The 15,668-nt window shown below is 44.6% G+C and overlaps 1 protein-coding gene across 1 annotated transcript; it reads left to right on the forward strand.

The window, feature by feature from the left end:
• Positions 1 to 3,766: 3,766 nt before the first annotated feature.
• Positions 3,767 to 12,720, forward strand: LOC144161579 (uncharacterized). Its single transcript, XM_077692224.1, has 3 exons — positions 3,767 to 3,913; positions 8,154 to 8,368; positions 12,276 to 12,720. The coding sequence occupies exons 1-3, from the start codon at positions 3,767 to 3,769 to the stop codon at positions 12,718 to 12,720; spliced, it is 807 nt and encodes a 268-aa protein (XP_077548350.1).
• Positions 12,721 to 15,668: the final 2,948 nt, after the last annotated feature.

The raw sequence follows: 15,668 nt of genomic DNA on the forward strand, positions 1-15,668 counted from the left end.
CTTGAAAACACGCGTTATAGGAAACCAACGGACAGGCAACAGTACCTAGACTACACTAGTCATCACCCTCGACACTGCAAACAAGGTATCTTTGTAGGACAGGATACCAAACTAAGAAGAGTATTCAGGGATAACACGGACAATATAAAACACCTAATGAAGTAAAGTCCACCCTGGCAAGCAGGAATCACCGGTCAGCTCCGTGGATGCGGCTTACGAAAGAGCATCCAAGCTAAAAAGAGACGAAGTGCTCAAGCAACAACGTCGAAACACAAGCGGCCTACTACCACCCTTAATAACCAAATTCTCAAACGTGCTCCCTAACATAAACAACGTCCTGCGGAAATACTACCCCATTCTAGCAAGTAATGACCGACTCAAAAAGACGTTTCCGGAAGCCCCAAGAAACAAGAAGAAACAAGAACCTTAAAGACATTTATGCCAAAATTAACGCTTCCCAGGAACCAGTCATCAGCCCTTGCCTCCGCTCTAGTTGCAAGACCTGCAAACATCTGCAGACGGATTGCATTGTCAATAGCACTGCCAGCCAATACGTCCACAAGATTAATTCAAGCTTCACTTGCATTTCTTCTAACATTGTGTATATGCTAGAACGCTCATTCTGTCAAAAGCAGTACATTGGAGAAATGAGAAACCTATGAACTTACGCCTGAATGGACATCGGGCCGACACTTATAACAGTGCCTCAATAGCATTCGCGCAACACTTCAACCAGCCGAACCACAATTTCGATGATCTCAAGCTCTATATTCTGCCGTCAAACTTTAAGTCTCCAAGGGGCCGGAAATACAAAGAATCGTACTTAATCCATAAATTCAACTGCCTGGAGCCGGTTGGAATCAAGGCTTCCAAAGGCAGCTTAGAAACCTTACGGTATCTGAATCGAACAGAAAAATAATAATCTTACAAAAAGTTGGCATCTCCATTCGCAATATTCCTCCCTGCCCATCCCCAATGCTGATACTTGAATGCAATTTCTGTGCTTTTCTCACCCCCCTTTTTTTCTGTGTTGCTCCAAGCCGATTTCGACATACCAGCGCACGCGCCTCCCTCGACCTTCGACATTTCGTCGTACTACCTGATTTACACACACATGCAAAAAGAAAAAAGAAAAAAAGGAAAAAAGAAAGAAAACAGAAAAGAAGTCATTGAATGTACCGCAAAGCTCCACGTGAGTTGCACCCGCGCATAGCGCTTCTATTCTTCTGTGAACACTGACCTTCGCAGTCGGAATTCTTCAAACTATACGGGCTGTTGCTGTTTACGAGTTTTCTCTCTTGCACACAGTTCAGTAACCTTGTAACTGCACCCTCAAGACGCCCCTCTCGTCCCCGATCTTCCCGGGGGAATCCTTTGAGGTCGCCCGGCCGCCCCGCAGCCCAGCTTAAGCCGTTCCCCCCTGTTTTCTCCGACTCTTGCGTAGTCTCCCCTCTTTTTCTACTGGGGGGTCCTGGCACAAGAAGCACACATCCCTTTCTCTCTCACTATTTCACTCCTTTCAACCGGCGGTTGACCCACTCTGCTGTCGTCCTTCCGGCCCCGCTTTTAACAACCTACCCCCTTCCTCTCCAACTCTATCTGTATCTATAAAACAGTGTGCCAGAGATGAACCCTGATGCCTTGAAAAAGACAAGTCTGCTTGTCGAAACGTTGGTAAAGGTCTTATGCCGCTACCTTCTACAAAGGATTATATATATATATATATATATATATATATATATATATATATATATATATATATATATATATATATATATATATATATATATATATATATATATATATATATATATATATATATATATATATATATATATATATATATATATATATATATATTTAAGAGAAGAAAATCTTCGAACAAGGTAAAAGCACGATTGTGGCCTACGTTTCAGCAAAGAGAACTTGCTTTCCTCAGGGCTTGCCCTGATGAAAGCAAGTTCTCTTTGCTGAAACGTAGGCCACAATCGTGCTTTTACCTTGTTCGAAGTTTTTCTTCTCTTGTGTTCTCTACCATCTTCAAAGTTTTACTACTCCCTATATATATATATATATATATATATATATATTTGTAAACAAAAATGCATGACTGGCTGATTCGCCCACTTACTGACTGAATGTCTCATAAACGCGCAGCCAAAACCACTAGCCCTGCATACTTCAAATTTCGGGAGCACATTTGTGTCGTGGAGGCTCAGTAAGTTGGGATTTTTCGAGATTGTGCTTCCAAACGAGGAAAAGGGGGAAATTGTGTTTTTCGAACAGTAGTGTCAAAGCGGTAACGCGATCTGGTTGGTGCATATTGCTTAAACGCAAGAACAGCGCAAACGCCCAGAGCAATAAAGTCTAAACTCTGCACTGACCACCAACTAAAAGTTGTGTTTAGAACAAAGGGGTTTTATACACGTGCAATACATAACATATACCAAAAACACGACAGAACTAGTTCAGAGCCTGTGTGAAGCTGGTTATCTATACTGCCTGCTAATAGCCTCCAGAAGTATCTCAATTAATGGGTAATGTATGGGGTTTATTCAGATTACGTCAATACAGGGGTAAAGTACCATAGTGACAATAAGCTCGCTGACATTACCATGCGTTTATGAAGTGATTCAAACGGGTTTGTAAACTTGCGCACGCACACTGTTCACAAGCACTAGTGCAGTCAAGTAGTTCGTGAAAACTTCACGAATCTCATAATACATCTTTAGCACTACACGTGTGTTTCTTATTTAAATTACGAAAACCCTACGTTACGGATCAGCATTTGTTAGAGGCTAGCTCTAATATCACGCTGACGTGACGTGACGTGACCTGTTGATAACATGGCCGAGGTATTTTACCTAAACGTTTTTCTTGTAATCGTCTTGAGCATTCTCCAAAGGAACCAGGGTGACTGGCTTGCGTAATGCTTAGGTAACCATTGGAACCCAACGAACAGCTGTTTACTGCGTTTTAATACAATATGGTAGTTACACGAGCTTCGCCTGTTTGTGCAAAACAATCACTGTAATGTACGGAATAGAGAGACGATATACTTTTTTATTTCGGGCTTGTTGGTAAATACTTAGTTTGATAACAGCGCTGGGACAGGACACAGAGAAGGTGACACGAGACTGGGCGCTGGGCAGGGTGGTGCACGAAGACGGTTGGTTAGGTGAAGAAACAAGGAATCGCAGCGCCCAGTCTCGTTTCGCCTTCTGTGTGTCCTGTCCTAGCACTGTTATGAAACTAAGTATGCACAACAAGCCCGAATTAACGCAGTTTTTCAGTTCTTGTCATGCTCTGTTGGCCCTTTCTTTGTTTCTGCACTTAACCAACCGTCTTCCTGCACCACCCTGCAGCGCCCAGTCTCGTGTCGCCTTCACTGTGTCCTGTCCTAGCGCTGTTATCAAACAAAAGACATACTTAATCCCGTTAAGCGACGATGGGAAGTCAATTTACAAAACTCCAATGTCGGCACAGACAGTGAATTAACATCACACCTTCTCAAGTGGTAAGCAAACCTTTTTGAACGAGGTGGAGTCCTGCCGTAAAAAGGACGGCATAAAAACACTACAGTTTTCGGTGCGGCTACAGCTTTCTAATGAACAGCGTTTTTTCTCTTAATGAGGAACTTCTCTGGAAATTTATCATAATGGCGGTTTTATCACCAGCCTAGGAGATAACAGCGCTGTTGCCTCTCTACCTGCCCAGATTTAATCAGCCAGACCTAATGTTCACGGACGTGGTGTACTACCGATCCATGTACATCAATCACAGGCCGAAGCAGATCATGGTGCACTGCAGTCCGTGTACGTTCAGCGGGCCTTACGTTCCTTTGCTTCAAGGCATAAATTTCACATTCGTGCCCACAAAGGTCCCTAAAAGCATCTCGGGGAAGCCTTTTGAGGTAAGCCGTAGTTCTTGAAAGTAATCAAATAGTTGAACTGCGCAGGTTTATGCGTAAACGTTGGTGTGATTCTTTACGACATCCAGCGCCAGCGAAGAGCCGACAGGGAAGAGCCTTCCGGGCTTTACGGGAGCCATGAAGACAAAATACAAGTTGGGTGGATTAGAAAGACTGCTTAGTCCCGATAACAATGACACCAACGTCATCGTAATCTTAAAAAAAATAACAGAGATATTAAAGAATACGTGTGAAGCAGTCGCGACCCCGTAGCCGGTTTCCTGCAACTTTTCCATGACGTCACGGAACCTTGTTTCTGCCATTGGCGGTCGCCTAACTGACCTGTCGCGACGAAACAAGATTGGACATCTGTAATGGGGTCTCTAGTTCCATTTGACCGCATCACGTGAATGCTAACGTGCAGTTAACGCACTCATGACACGTCCCTGTGGCACATAATTTCAAAGTTTTTAAATGCTTCTTGCTTTTTTTTTTGTTAAAGAAACATCTTTTGTGGCTGTAATGAAGCTGAGTAACATAGTGAATCCTAGTTCTTTCAAATTAAACAAAGTTGTATTTTCCTTCATGGCTCATTTAAGTGGACATTCAAAGGTATACATTAAATTTTCCGGTATATATTTTCTCACCTCCATTGGACGCAAGCATTATTAAAAGGCACGTAGGAAACAGCCTAAACTTTATCCAGGAATAAACCATCGGCCTTCCTAAAAACTATTCGTTTTGCCCCAAAACTACTCCGTTGATGATAAAGAAGACCATCTTCACTCCGAATGACACGGGGTGTATTTTTAGATGCCGAGCACAACCCCGTCATGTCTGCCTTTCACAATATAAGGCAATACCGGAAACTGCTCGTTGCAACCGTTCTGTAAAAGTACTTCGAAGAATTGTTGTCTCACAGAGGAATTGAGTCTCAAGAGGTTTGCAATACAACACGCTTGAATAATGAAATCGCATTCTTCCCGCTATGAAAAAGACAACTAGTTTCATAACTACAACTGTTTTCTGATTTATGAATTGAAGAAGAATAAGACGTTAGCCTAAGAAAGACTACAAACGTGTAATACCGGATACGCTTATCGCATGCTTCTTTTGAATTTTTATTGACAAATATAACATTGTCAGCAATTTCGAAAGCTTCTTCCAGTGAAAATGTCCCCATTTTAATGGAGCTTAAATAAACATTGGGAACTGACTGTTGTCACATTTCGGAGACCCTGCTGTTAGTCGACTGTTCGCCCCCGAGTCATTCAAGCTAAAAAAACGACTCAGTGCGTGGTAGAATGACAAACAATAGGCCTTTGAAACAAGTGGACATATTAAGATTTATTAGTGCTGTGTGCATTGAACAACGAATGACTGAACACGTATTTATTATGAACTATTTTAACGATACCGTTTCAATGATGATCGATATTATGCATCAGTCAATCGAGATTGCTTTGGTATGGGAGGCACTACGTCGATGTAACCTCGAAATCGTAGCATAACAAACGTTTATATCATCGTAAGAAGCGATAGTTAGGGTGGTGCACTTGATGCCAGTTTTCTAGGATATTAGCTCTCGAAGCCATAGGCACCATGGCCGTGTCATTGGTGAATATGATGAAGAAACGCGCGACTTCGTGAAATTGTTTTATTCAAATCTCCACTTTCAAGACCAATTTCAAAATACCAATTTATTTCAGACCGTAATCAACAAACACACAGTACTTCAGCCGGAATTAATCGATCTATGCTCATCAAATAACCTGGAAAGTTGCTCAAATGACGGTCTCGTTATCTTCGTGTCCGCCTTATTCGAGCACCCAGGCTATGTATTAGAGGCCTGGTAGTTTTTGGTCCATTTCCTCTCGGATGCAAGAGATAAACAGGCTTGGTAGCTAATTGGAAAAAAAAAAACTCAACACATTTTTACCCAGTGGGACTCTGGTGAGACAGCCGAGCTGTGGTTCTCTTGCGTCCGCTCAAGCACCAACTGGCACTCGCCCGAGAATACCCGTATAAACCGGAATATAGGTCGAGTTTTTTTTCAAAAAAATCCGCACAAAAGTCACCCCTCGTCTTATATAGCGGTCATTGGCAGAATGTAAATCGTTGTCTGGCAACAATGTGCAAGCGCAGTCCGTCGCCATCGCCATTCGTGTCGGACTGACTGCTCTCTCGCACTATCAGGCCTTTATTTGATTTCTCTGTTCCCTAGTTTTTCGTCTTTTACTCGTTTATTGTGCGTGCGTGCGTGCATTTCTGTACGTATCTGTTCCGAGATGAGTGGCGGCAGTCGACGCCAGTTCACCGCGGCGTTTAAGCTGACGGCGATTGAGTCACCGAGCAGAATGGGGATATGGCGGCGCAACGCCAGTTAGGCATTTTGGAGAATATGTGTGCGGTACTGGCGGAGCCAGAAAGCTTAGCTGTGCGCGTGCAACCCCCGAAACAGCGGTGCACCCCGAGTTGGAGAACAAAGTGGCGGACTTCGTCCGGGAACTTCGCTCACGATCGCTTCGGAGGCCATGCGCGGACGGGCTCCGCGAACTGTACAATGAGTGAATAGCCGGCGACAACAAAAAGACCTATACGGGCCGGTTGCGACCGTGTCAAGCTGGGTGTCCTTATGTGGGCAGTCGCTGCCCGACGACATGGTTACACGAGCGATCAGGAAGTGCTCCATCAGCAACGCGCCTGATGGCAGGGAAGATGACAGTGCGAAGCAGTCATCCTTGGACGACTCTGAGAGCTCGGACGAGTGACTTCGGCAGGCATAGTGAGTGGCAGTGACGGACGGGCGTCGAAAATAAATATAGGGATTGTGAGTGCGCTTCTGTGCCGAATTATTTTTTTTGTGAACTTTTCCCACCTCAAGCTAGGGGGTCGACCTATATACCGGGTCGACCTATAATCCGGTTTATACGGTAGTAGCGCCGTTGCCGATCAAAGTCTTGAAGGAAATAGTGCCGCTTGAACGAAAGAGAATTAGCGGAAGCTTTGAATAGTCCTTTCCGAGCGCAGTGCTGCAATTCGAAAGAAGTCGCCTTTGCAGTGAAATACGCACGTATGTCTGTGGTAGGAATGCTACAACATAGGATTGAATGCACTCTGGATGGCCAAGGATTTACAAAACTCCTTTATTAGTTTGAGATGCTTAACAAAAAGAAGTTGGAGGCACAAACGGCAGATTGAATGACGCACAGAATTGACGTCGATGGACGCTAGCGGTAGCCTGAAACTAGCGTTTATTGTAAATAAAGCCTCTGACGGTTCTAAAGGACGCCATGTCTGGACAAGGAACCATACCCCTCACGCTGCGACGTTCGGTCGCATGGAACAAGGTCAACGTTTCAGTGATCTCTCGTGGGGGAGTAGGTTATGTAAGAGGCGAAGTTTGCCAAGAAATGTACTATCTTTTACTGGTACCTGTCACCAAACGCCCACTAACGCAGTCGTTTGAAACATCGGCTGCTTTATCTTATTTATGCTCGCCGCCTGAAGGTAATAATAGCCGTAGTGCGGTGGTGTATAGCTCCTTCCTGAACCATAACGTAAAACTTTGACACTCACTCTGCGGTAATAGTTCTTCGTGCAGCGACCGCAAAACATTTTGCGAAAAACGTTCACTTCAGGAACTCAATTGATGCCACCTAAACACCAGGCTTGTTTTGTGCGGTTTCCGTTTGCTTACTACAGCGGAGCTTTCGCTGCCTCCCTCATGGCTACATTGCCAAAAACGCACTGCAGGAAAGCTAGCTTACACAATGGGTTTTCGCAAAGGCACGTGATCAGGCTTTTAGGCTCGTGATGCATGAAGCGACTGGAGGAAGAAAATGCTCCCCATGGTCAGAATCGAACCTGGGTCACTCAAGTTCTGAACTCCACGTCTTTTCAACTGTGCCATTCCGGCACTATCGAAGCAGTTTGGATTTTGGACGTCGACTGTGACTCACGTTGCACGAGAGAAACCTTTGAGTTTCAGACATTGTTCTTTCAAAAATGGGGCATCGATTTTTTCCTTTTCTTATTTTTCAACTGGTGAATCCACTTATCGCCTTGCTGGGGGCTATTTTGTGTTTACTTCCTGTCAATTTAATTTTTACTTTATAAACAAGTGAGCCTTGCTACTTTATCATTATTCTTTACAACGTTGACATAATCCCTCGCATTCGTGCAATGCCTTCGAGCCCTTATATTTGAATAAAAGAAATGAAATGATATACGGCATTTGCAGAACCCGTACCACGCAACAGACGCCGCCCGGATACTTGCCTTGATGAAATATGGTGGAGTGTACCTGGACCGTGATGTGTTCGTGGTGCGATCCCTCAGGCCCCTGCTGCGTTACGAGGCTGTCATGAATTGCAATGACGACGCGATTGGCAGCATGATGCTCTTCTTCCACAAGAACGCACGCTTCCTGAGGCTGTATCTTCACACGTACCGCTAGTAAGTGCATTCGATACAAAAACAAGAGCCACTATGGCATATTGACAGCTTTAGTTTATAGTTTGACGCCGCGAGTTTGAAGCAACGCTGGCCAAAAATCGGGGTACAAGCTCTGCGAAGTTATTGTTATGTTCGAGTTTTCTGAAATAATCAAATGTAATTCTTCTTTACTAATAACATCATTAGAGCTAAACAACGCTAATACAGCAAAGCTTTAAATGTCTATGCGAAAGCGGTCCTCGGAACCGAGATAACCCTTCCTTAGCACCCTAACAAATATGCGTGATAAAAATACGCCGCACACGTCGCGGTGGCTCAGGGGCTAAGGCGTTGTGCTGCCGAACCCAAGTACGTGGGATTGATCCAGGCCGCCATTGCTGCTGGAGCGGAAGCTTGGACGAGTTGTTAATACAGTGGGTTGGCGGGAAGTGCGAATTAACACGACGACAGAGAAGAGAACAACAACATAGACGAGACGAAACGCTACTATCAACTGAAATTTTATTTTGAACAACACCACTTATATACAATACCATAGGGTTTCGAGACACAAAGGACTTATAATGGAGCATAAAAGATAGCCTTGAAACTATATGATGATGGTTGCCTGTTTATGGGGCAAGGTCAGCTAGGGCAAAGCGCGCCAAAACAATGGTTATGTATTACGGTTGGACATGTAAACTCTAAGATTGCTCGACAAAAGCAGAGGTTACAATAGTAAAATCAGTAAGACAATGATAATGGCTGGTGTAAAAGGCCCGGGTGTGATATTGCAGGGCATAAAATTATGTGCAAGAATTACGCGTGACAGGAATTGAGCTTTTAAAATTTGATTTTCCTAAGAAACCTAAAAGTGAGTTGTAGAGAGATCATGGGATCATCCGCTAAAAACAGTGCTGGGTGTAGTGGGATGTCTTGTCTGTATAGTCGTGGGGAATGTTTGCGTCTTGTTCTGTGGAGTGCTCTGCGTGTAATGAGAATCTTAATTACGTATAGGCCCTCCCAACACCTGCTACACAAGGGTCTTGGAGAACCAGTGAGCAGATGGGAGTGTGTTGCGTGTGTGTGGGCTATCCGCAATCTAGCTAGGGCAACTTTGATGAATCTGTTGTGCGAGTCAGTATTGGATGGTCCTAGGTTTCGTTTTATTAGGTGTAACTTGTTGTCTGTCTGTGTCCTCCAGTCGGCTTGCCAAGTCCTGCGAAGGTGTTCTCTTATGTATGGCTTGGGGTCAGTGTACGGTATTTGTGTAATGTCCACTGTATTGTGTGTGCCGCAGCGGCGGCCATTTGCTCCGCGGTCTCATTTCCTGCAATCCCACAGTGACCCAGTACCCAACAAATAATCAGTTCGAGATTTTGCGCATACGCTGACATTAAAGTCTTAAAATTTAGATTTATGACGTGGTTTTTAGAACGCTTTTGGGGTGATAATTAACGTACAACGCTGAGTCAATCTGTGTAGATAATGGACTTTTGAATGTGATGTCGAACAATATGACCAGCAACGAGAAAAATGCCATACGCTTCCGCCGTGAAGATGCTCGGATTTACATGCATTGATGTGAAGGCCGTAAAGTTGGGTACGTGCGCAGCACAAGACACCGGGATGGAAGTTTTCGATGCAGCACTAAAAAATTCTGCAGCCTGGTATGTTTGCTGCAGACACTGAAAATCTTGCGAAATCGCGATTTGCAGTACCCTGTTTTTCGGTAATTGTGTAAACGACAGGTCACACGATAGAGGGCGAAATTGTCAGGGGTCTATAAAGTCAATCGTAGATGTTCTGGCCTTAAAACTATACACTGTCACTGGAAATACAAAGCCATTTTACGCCAGCTCGCAACGAGCCGATAGATATTGCAGTTCTTTGCTGACAGCGAAACCGACAGAACGCTGGTTTCGTATTAGCTAAGTTCAAGCACCTACAGCTTAGTAAGGGGTACTAAGGGTAGGGTAGTACGGATGGGGAAGTGAGAGTAGTAAGCTGAGTAAAGGCTAATATTTAGGCGGGAAGTGTATGTTCATTGCTCATCCGCGCAGAGTGTGTCCGTGAGTAACCTATGCTTGTTTTTGGGCAATTCCTCTTTCTTATCTCCAGTTTTGCGCTGCTTCCAGAGTATACTCTCGCGTTCACATTGCAAGTCTAGGATTCGCCTGTTTCTTGTAGCAACGATCAATCCCCTCCCGCTTAATAACGTGTCGCCAAGTGAGGCCAGATATTGAACTGTGTGAGGAAAAATAAGTCAATGAGTGACATCAATTTAGTAAGGCTAAATATTTTACGAGTAAGGGTGCACTGCTTGTTCATTCTTGCGCAGTATGACCCTGAGCACAATATGCTTGATTTTGGGGCCTTTTTTCTTCTGTCGCGTTTGCGCTTCTTCTAGTGAATTGCTACGCATTAAGAGTAGAACGTTTCCATTAGAATGTTTCTTAGTAGCTCATTCAAGCACCTCCAGCTCAGTAATGTGGCGTAGTTTTGTGAGGGGTAATATTTATGCAGGGAAGGTGCGCTCCTTGCTCATTCGCACGCTGTTTGCAGTCGTGTACAGTTTGCTTGGTTTTGGGGCTTTCCTTCTCTTCAATTGTAGTTGCGCTGAGTCCAGTGAGTTTCGACGAGCTTACAGTACTATGGTTGCGTTCGCTTGTTTTTAGTGCATATGTTCAAGTACCTTTAGCTTAGTGAAGTGGTGGAGTATTGATTGATTGATTGATTGATTGATTGATTGATTGATTGATTGATTGATTGTAGGGTTTAACGCGCCGATGCAACGTAGGCTATGAGGCGTGCCGTAGTCGAGCGCTCCGGATTCATGTTGACCACCTGGGGATGTTTAACATGCGCCGAAATCATGTACTGCGGGCGTTTTTGCATTTTGCCTCCATCAGAAAAGCGGCCGCCGCGGCCGTGAATCGAACCCGCGAACTCGCGAGCAGCAGCGGAACGCCTTAACCCCTGAGCCACCGCGGCAGGTAGTGGCGGAGTATTGTGAGGGATAATGTGTAAGCAGGAAGGATGCGCTTCTTTCTCATTTGTCCGCTGTGCTCCCGTTAGTGCAATTTGCTTGCTTTTGCGGCCGCGCGACTTCTTCCTAATCTTGGCGCTGCTTCTAGTGAATACCTTCGCGTCCAGAATATAATTCACGTGTTGCCTGGTTTCTTATTAGCTCAGTTCAAGCACCTCTAGCTTAGCAAAATGGAGGAGTATATTTAGAAATACTATTACAGCAGTAAGAGCGAGCGTTCTTTCTCACTGCACGGCGCCCGTGTGTAAATTATCCCTGTTTGTGGTGCCTTTTTCACTTCTCTCGCGTCTTCTAGAGAATCCCGTGTTACAGAGGAGAAAGTTACCAGGCATAACGTAGGTGGTGGTACCTTTTCGTATGTAATTATAACTGTAAAGATGTCCCTGAGCCACCGGATCAAATATTATATGGTATGGCAAAAATGTGTCAAACGGTGTTTTGTGAAAATAAATTTGTTGCTGTGTGTTTAGCGAACAGTTATCTTTGTATCCAGATGTTATAATTAGTATGTAGGGCGTCGTCAACACATTGCTTCAGAATGGCCAGTTTATGCTGGCAAATTAGCAAGTTCGACGAATGAAGTGGACGAGCAGTCAATTTGAATGAAAAAGACATGTCCGCTATGACATTTTGCAATACAAAACGGCGTTCCCACCTTCGTGTTGGCCTGCGCAAATGTGAAAATTCATCAAACCAATTCATCAAACCAATTCACCAAAATTCATCAAACCAATTGTTAGTCGTCAAATTTGAACACTTCGCGACTTCATTTGGGCATACTTTAAATCCTTGCTTAAAATAACCTAAGGGTACTTCCTCAAATGTAACATTTGGGGCAACAATGCGGAAATTTATTCTGAATGTTTAAACCCTCTGCAGCTACAACGGATCCGAATGGTACTACAACGCCGGTGGCCTGCCTGAAATCATGGTACTAAGGAATCACTCTCACCTGGCACACTGCATGACCTACGGCATTGAGTGTGGCTTGGACATGCTTTCTGTGCTCTACGCGCCACATGCCTCCGCGTACTGGCGCAACGCGTACGCCATACACACCCTGGAGAGGTATCGCGAAGAGGCATCCTACGATCCCCTGCCTCCGTCCGTCGAGTTTAACGAAACAAACATCCGCGACCTCAATAATGCGTTCGGAGAAATGTCGCGGTCGGTTCTCTTCGGTAAATCGGACTTCGTCCCGCCCGACGTTCCTATTCTGAGCGTCGCCGAACTCACTGCAAGGAAAGGCCGCGGCGAGGACCTCACTTACGTCAGTCCACAGTCGGCGAACTCGAAGGTGTTCTGGCTATCTCCTCACAAGTAATCGGAGGACCTACACTCAGCGCTTTTGTTTCATGTGCGCGTTGGGGATTGTAAAGCTTGCATAGTACGCTGTGTGATCATCGTATTCCTTTTGTACAAGCCGCTGCAATGGTTTGTACGCAGAGATAACGTCTAAGAATTACTTAGCCTCCTAGGAAACTACGCCCGAGGACACAATACGTAGTTTTGAAAACTCTAGATTATAAGACACTTGCTTAAAAGTATAACATCTGTCAAAACCAGGCTCTTCTGGACTGAACATGTAAGCACGTTGAAGAGAGGGGAATCACAGCCCGAGAAGATTGACAGAAACTAAACCGCGCGTGTTTAAATCTAAGCTGCTTGCGAGAGGGCAAACAGAGTTAGCATGACGGGCAGTCCCATACACTTATTCGAAAGGAATGGGAAATACTTAAACCACCATTCAGGACGTCGTCTTATCGTACCTGTGATAAAAGGAACAAAAAAGCGTGGACGAACGAAAGACACCATCTTTTTTGCGCATTTCATCCTAGCATCTCAAACGATCATCTAGCCCCTAAGGTTGCATTGCTGCATACCTGTAATGCAAATTAGCGGTTCTAACACTGCATATATACTGCATCACGAAGCGGGACAATCTGCATGAATGCCCCCCGTTTATAGTTGTGGTTCCCATCTAATCCGACTACACGATGGCATTATGTAACAGCACCACACAGCACAGTAGAGAGCCGTTCGACTGCTAACTGTTCTCAGAGTAAATATATTTGCGTAAAGTGGCATACTAAAAGAACTATTAAGAGAAGAGAGGCTGGAAGTTGTCGAGTCATCTCTAAAAACCGCTTGGCATGTCAGTTGTTAAAAGCTAACGGCCTTATCCAAGTCCGGCGTGTGTGAACAAAGAAAACATCAAGGGGGCAAAACAACAGAAGACGGCGTGAGCACAACACAGGTAGCAGGTATCAGCATCAACTCACAAGAATTAAGTCTTTTGATATCACCTTTCCTTTTACCTGAGCAAACCCTGTTTTGTGTCGTTTTTAAAGCAAAATGATTGCACTTTCAAGAAGTACAAGGAACCTGTGAAATTTTGAGAAATAGGCTTTATTCTTAGTTCAAAATTATGTATAGACGTTAAAGCAGTAAGGATACAGGAGGCAGCTCTTACGACGAAAAAGTAACCTTAAACAGGCTCTTTATTCGTGAGCAGTCATGGTAAATTTATGTGGTAGGCGTTGCATGAATGTCTTGCTCCCATGAATCCCAGCATCCTTGTTTCTTGCCCCAGCCGTGTTGCGCCATGCCAGAAAGGTAGGTGTCTGAGTAGAACATGATCCTCGGCGTCACTTACAGAGTGTATAAGTAGTGCGCAACGAGCGTTATCGCGCACATAGACCGCTCCATAATTAATGCCACGGCAAGGTGAGTTAGGTGTATCAATTTCAGTGCATTGTATGGATTCAGATATATTGATGCCAGAAAGCCAGTGCGGGAATTTTGGCACTTGTAATCATTATTCATCACTTCTGCCCGGAAGTTTCACTCAGCTTGGCCCGTCCTCATTACAACCAAAAACACAATGGAAGCATACATTCCTGCAGTTCAATTGCTTTCATGCTGGAGAAAAGATGGCGTCCTCTCGCAACAGCAAGACTTGTAGAAGTAGCCACGGAAGTAATACTGATATCTCCAGTATATTCCTGCTCTGTTTAAATTGATTCGGGAACAATTCTACTATACTTCATTTTCAGGCATTGGCACTAGTATAATTTTAGTGTGAAATTCCAGCCTGTTTATCGGTCTAGGAAAGGTCGAGGGAGGAGATCGGTCGGAAGGAGAGAAGACGGAGTGCGGCTGCCATGCTTTCGCTCTTTCTACCGTGAACCGCGCGTCCGGCGGCAATATATTTTTTTTTTTTTTGGGGGGGGGGGGAGCAGATGTGATAAGAGCCCGGCCGACGTAAAGCCCAAAATGTACGTCTTTCATTTGGTTAGCGGTCTTGGGCTGAATAACATCATGCGAAAGGCCGCAAAATATTAAGCAACCGGTGTTCAGGAGGAGACCAGCCGACGTAAAGTCTCAGGTTATCCGTCATTCCTTCGGTAAACGTTGTACAGTCAAACCTCGGCACTCGTCTGGCGCCAAGGACCATCTGCAACTGCTGTTGGAAAGTTCAGAGGCCAGTGTACGGCAGGATTTTCCGTCGGTGAGGAAAAATCAGAGAGCCTAGCCACGCAGATGCATTTTTCATCCGCTCAGTGTTTTTACGATTTGAATAACCGGTTTCCGCCTGTCATTCAGTAACGAGTGGTGCTAGGTGAGCCAGCAAGGTGCAAGGGCTCACTGGACATTACCATTTCACCTTTTAGGCCTTTTGAGGCCTTTTTATGAAGACTGCGCCACACAGACAGCTGAGCTTAGGATCGCCAGCCTTAGCGCTGCTACACGTCACACGACGGCCTATTACCCACCAGCTCGAGGCTATGTCAAGTTATCGGCCTATTGCCCTGACCAGCTGCTTGTGTGAGCTGTTAAAAAAAGATCAACAGAAGGTTAGTATACTTCCTGGAATATAATGGTATTCTTAACGGCTGCTAGGCGAGATTTTTGTCAGGCAGATCAACAACGGGTCAGCTTTTTGCTATTAATGCAATTTGATAAACGCCTTTGTTTGCAAACAGTATTGTATGTCCATATTTTTTATTTATAAAAACATATGACACTGTTTGGCACTAGGGCATCTTGCGGGAACTAAAATCTTTTGGTATTTGTGGGAATATTCATTATACGCTTGAAAGCTATCTCTCTGAACGAATATTCAGACAGTGTGGAGGCTGCAATATCCGCACTTTATATGCAAGAAAACGCGCTGCACAGTGTGGAGTACTTATTTCCACACTTTTTATACCGAAGATGAACGCAGTTAGAAAACACCGTACCACCGTACCATTTTTAGTCCATGTATGC

This window comes from Haemaphysalis longicornis, unplaced genomic scaffold, assembly GCF_048455015.1.
Source record: "Haemaphysalis longicornis isolate Haplotype H1 unplaced genomic scaffold, Haemaphysalis longicornis Haplotype H1 scaffold_12, whole genome shotgun sequence".
NCBI classification, from domain to species: Eukaryota; Metazoa; Arthropoda; class Arachnida; order Ixodida; family Ixodidae; genus Haemaphysalis; species Haemaphysalis longicornis.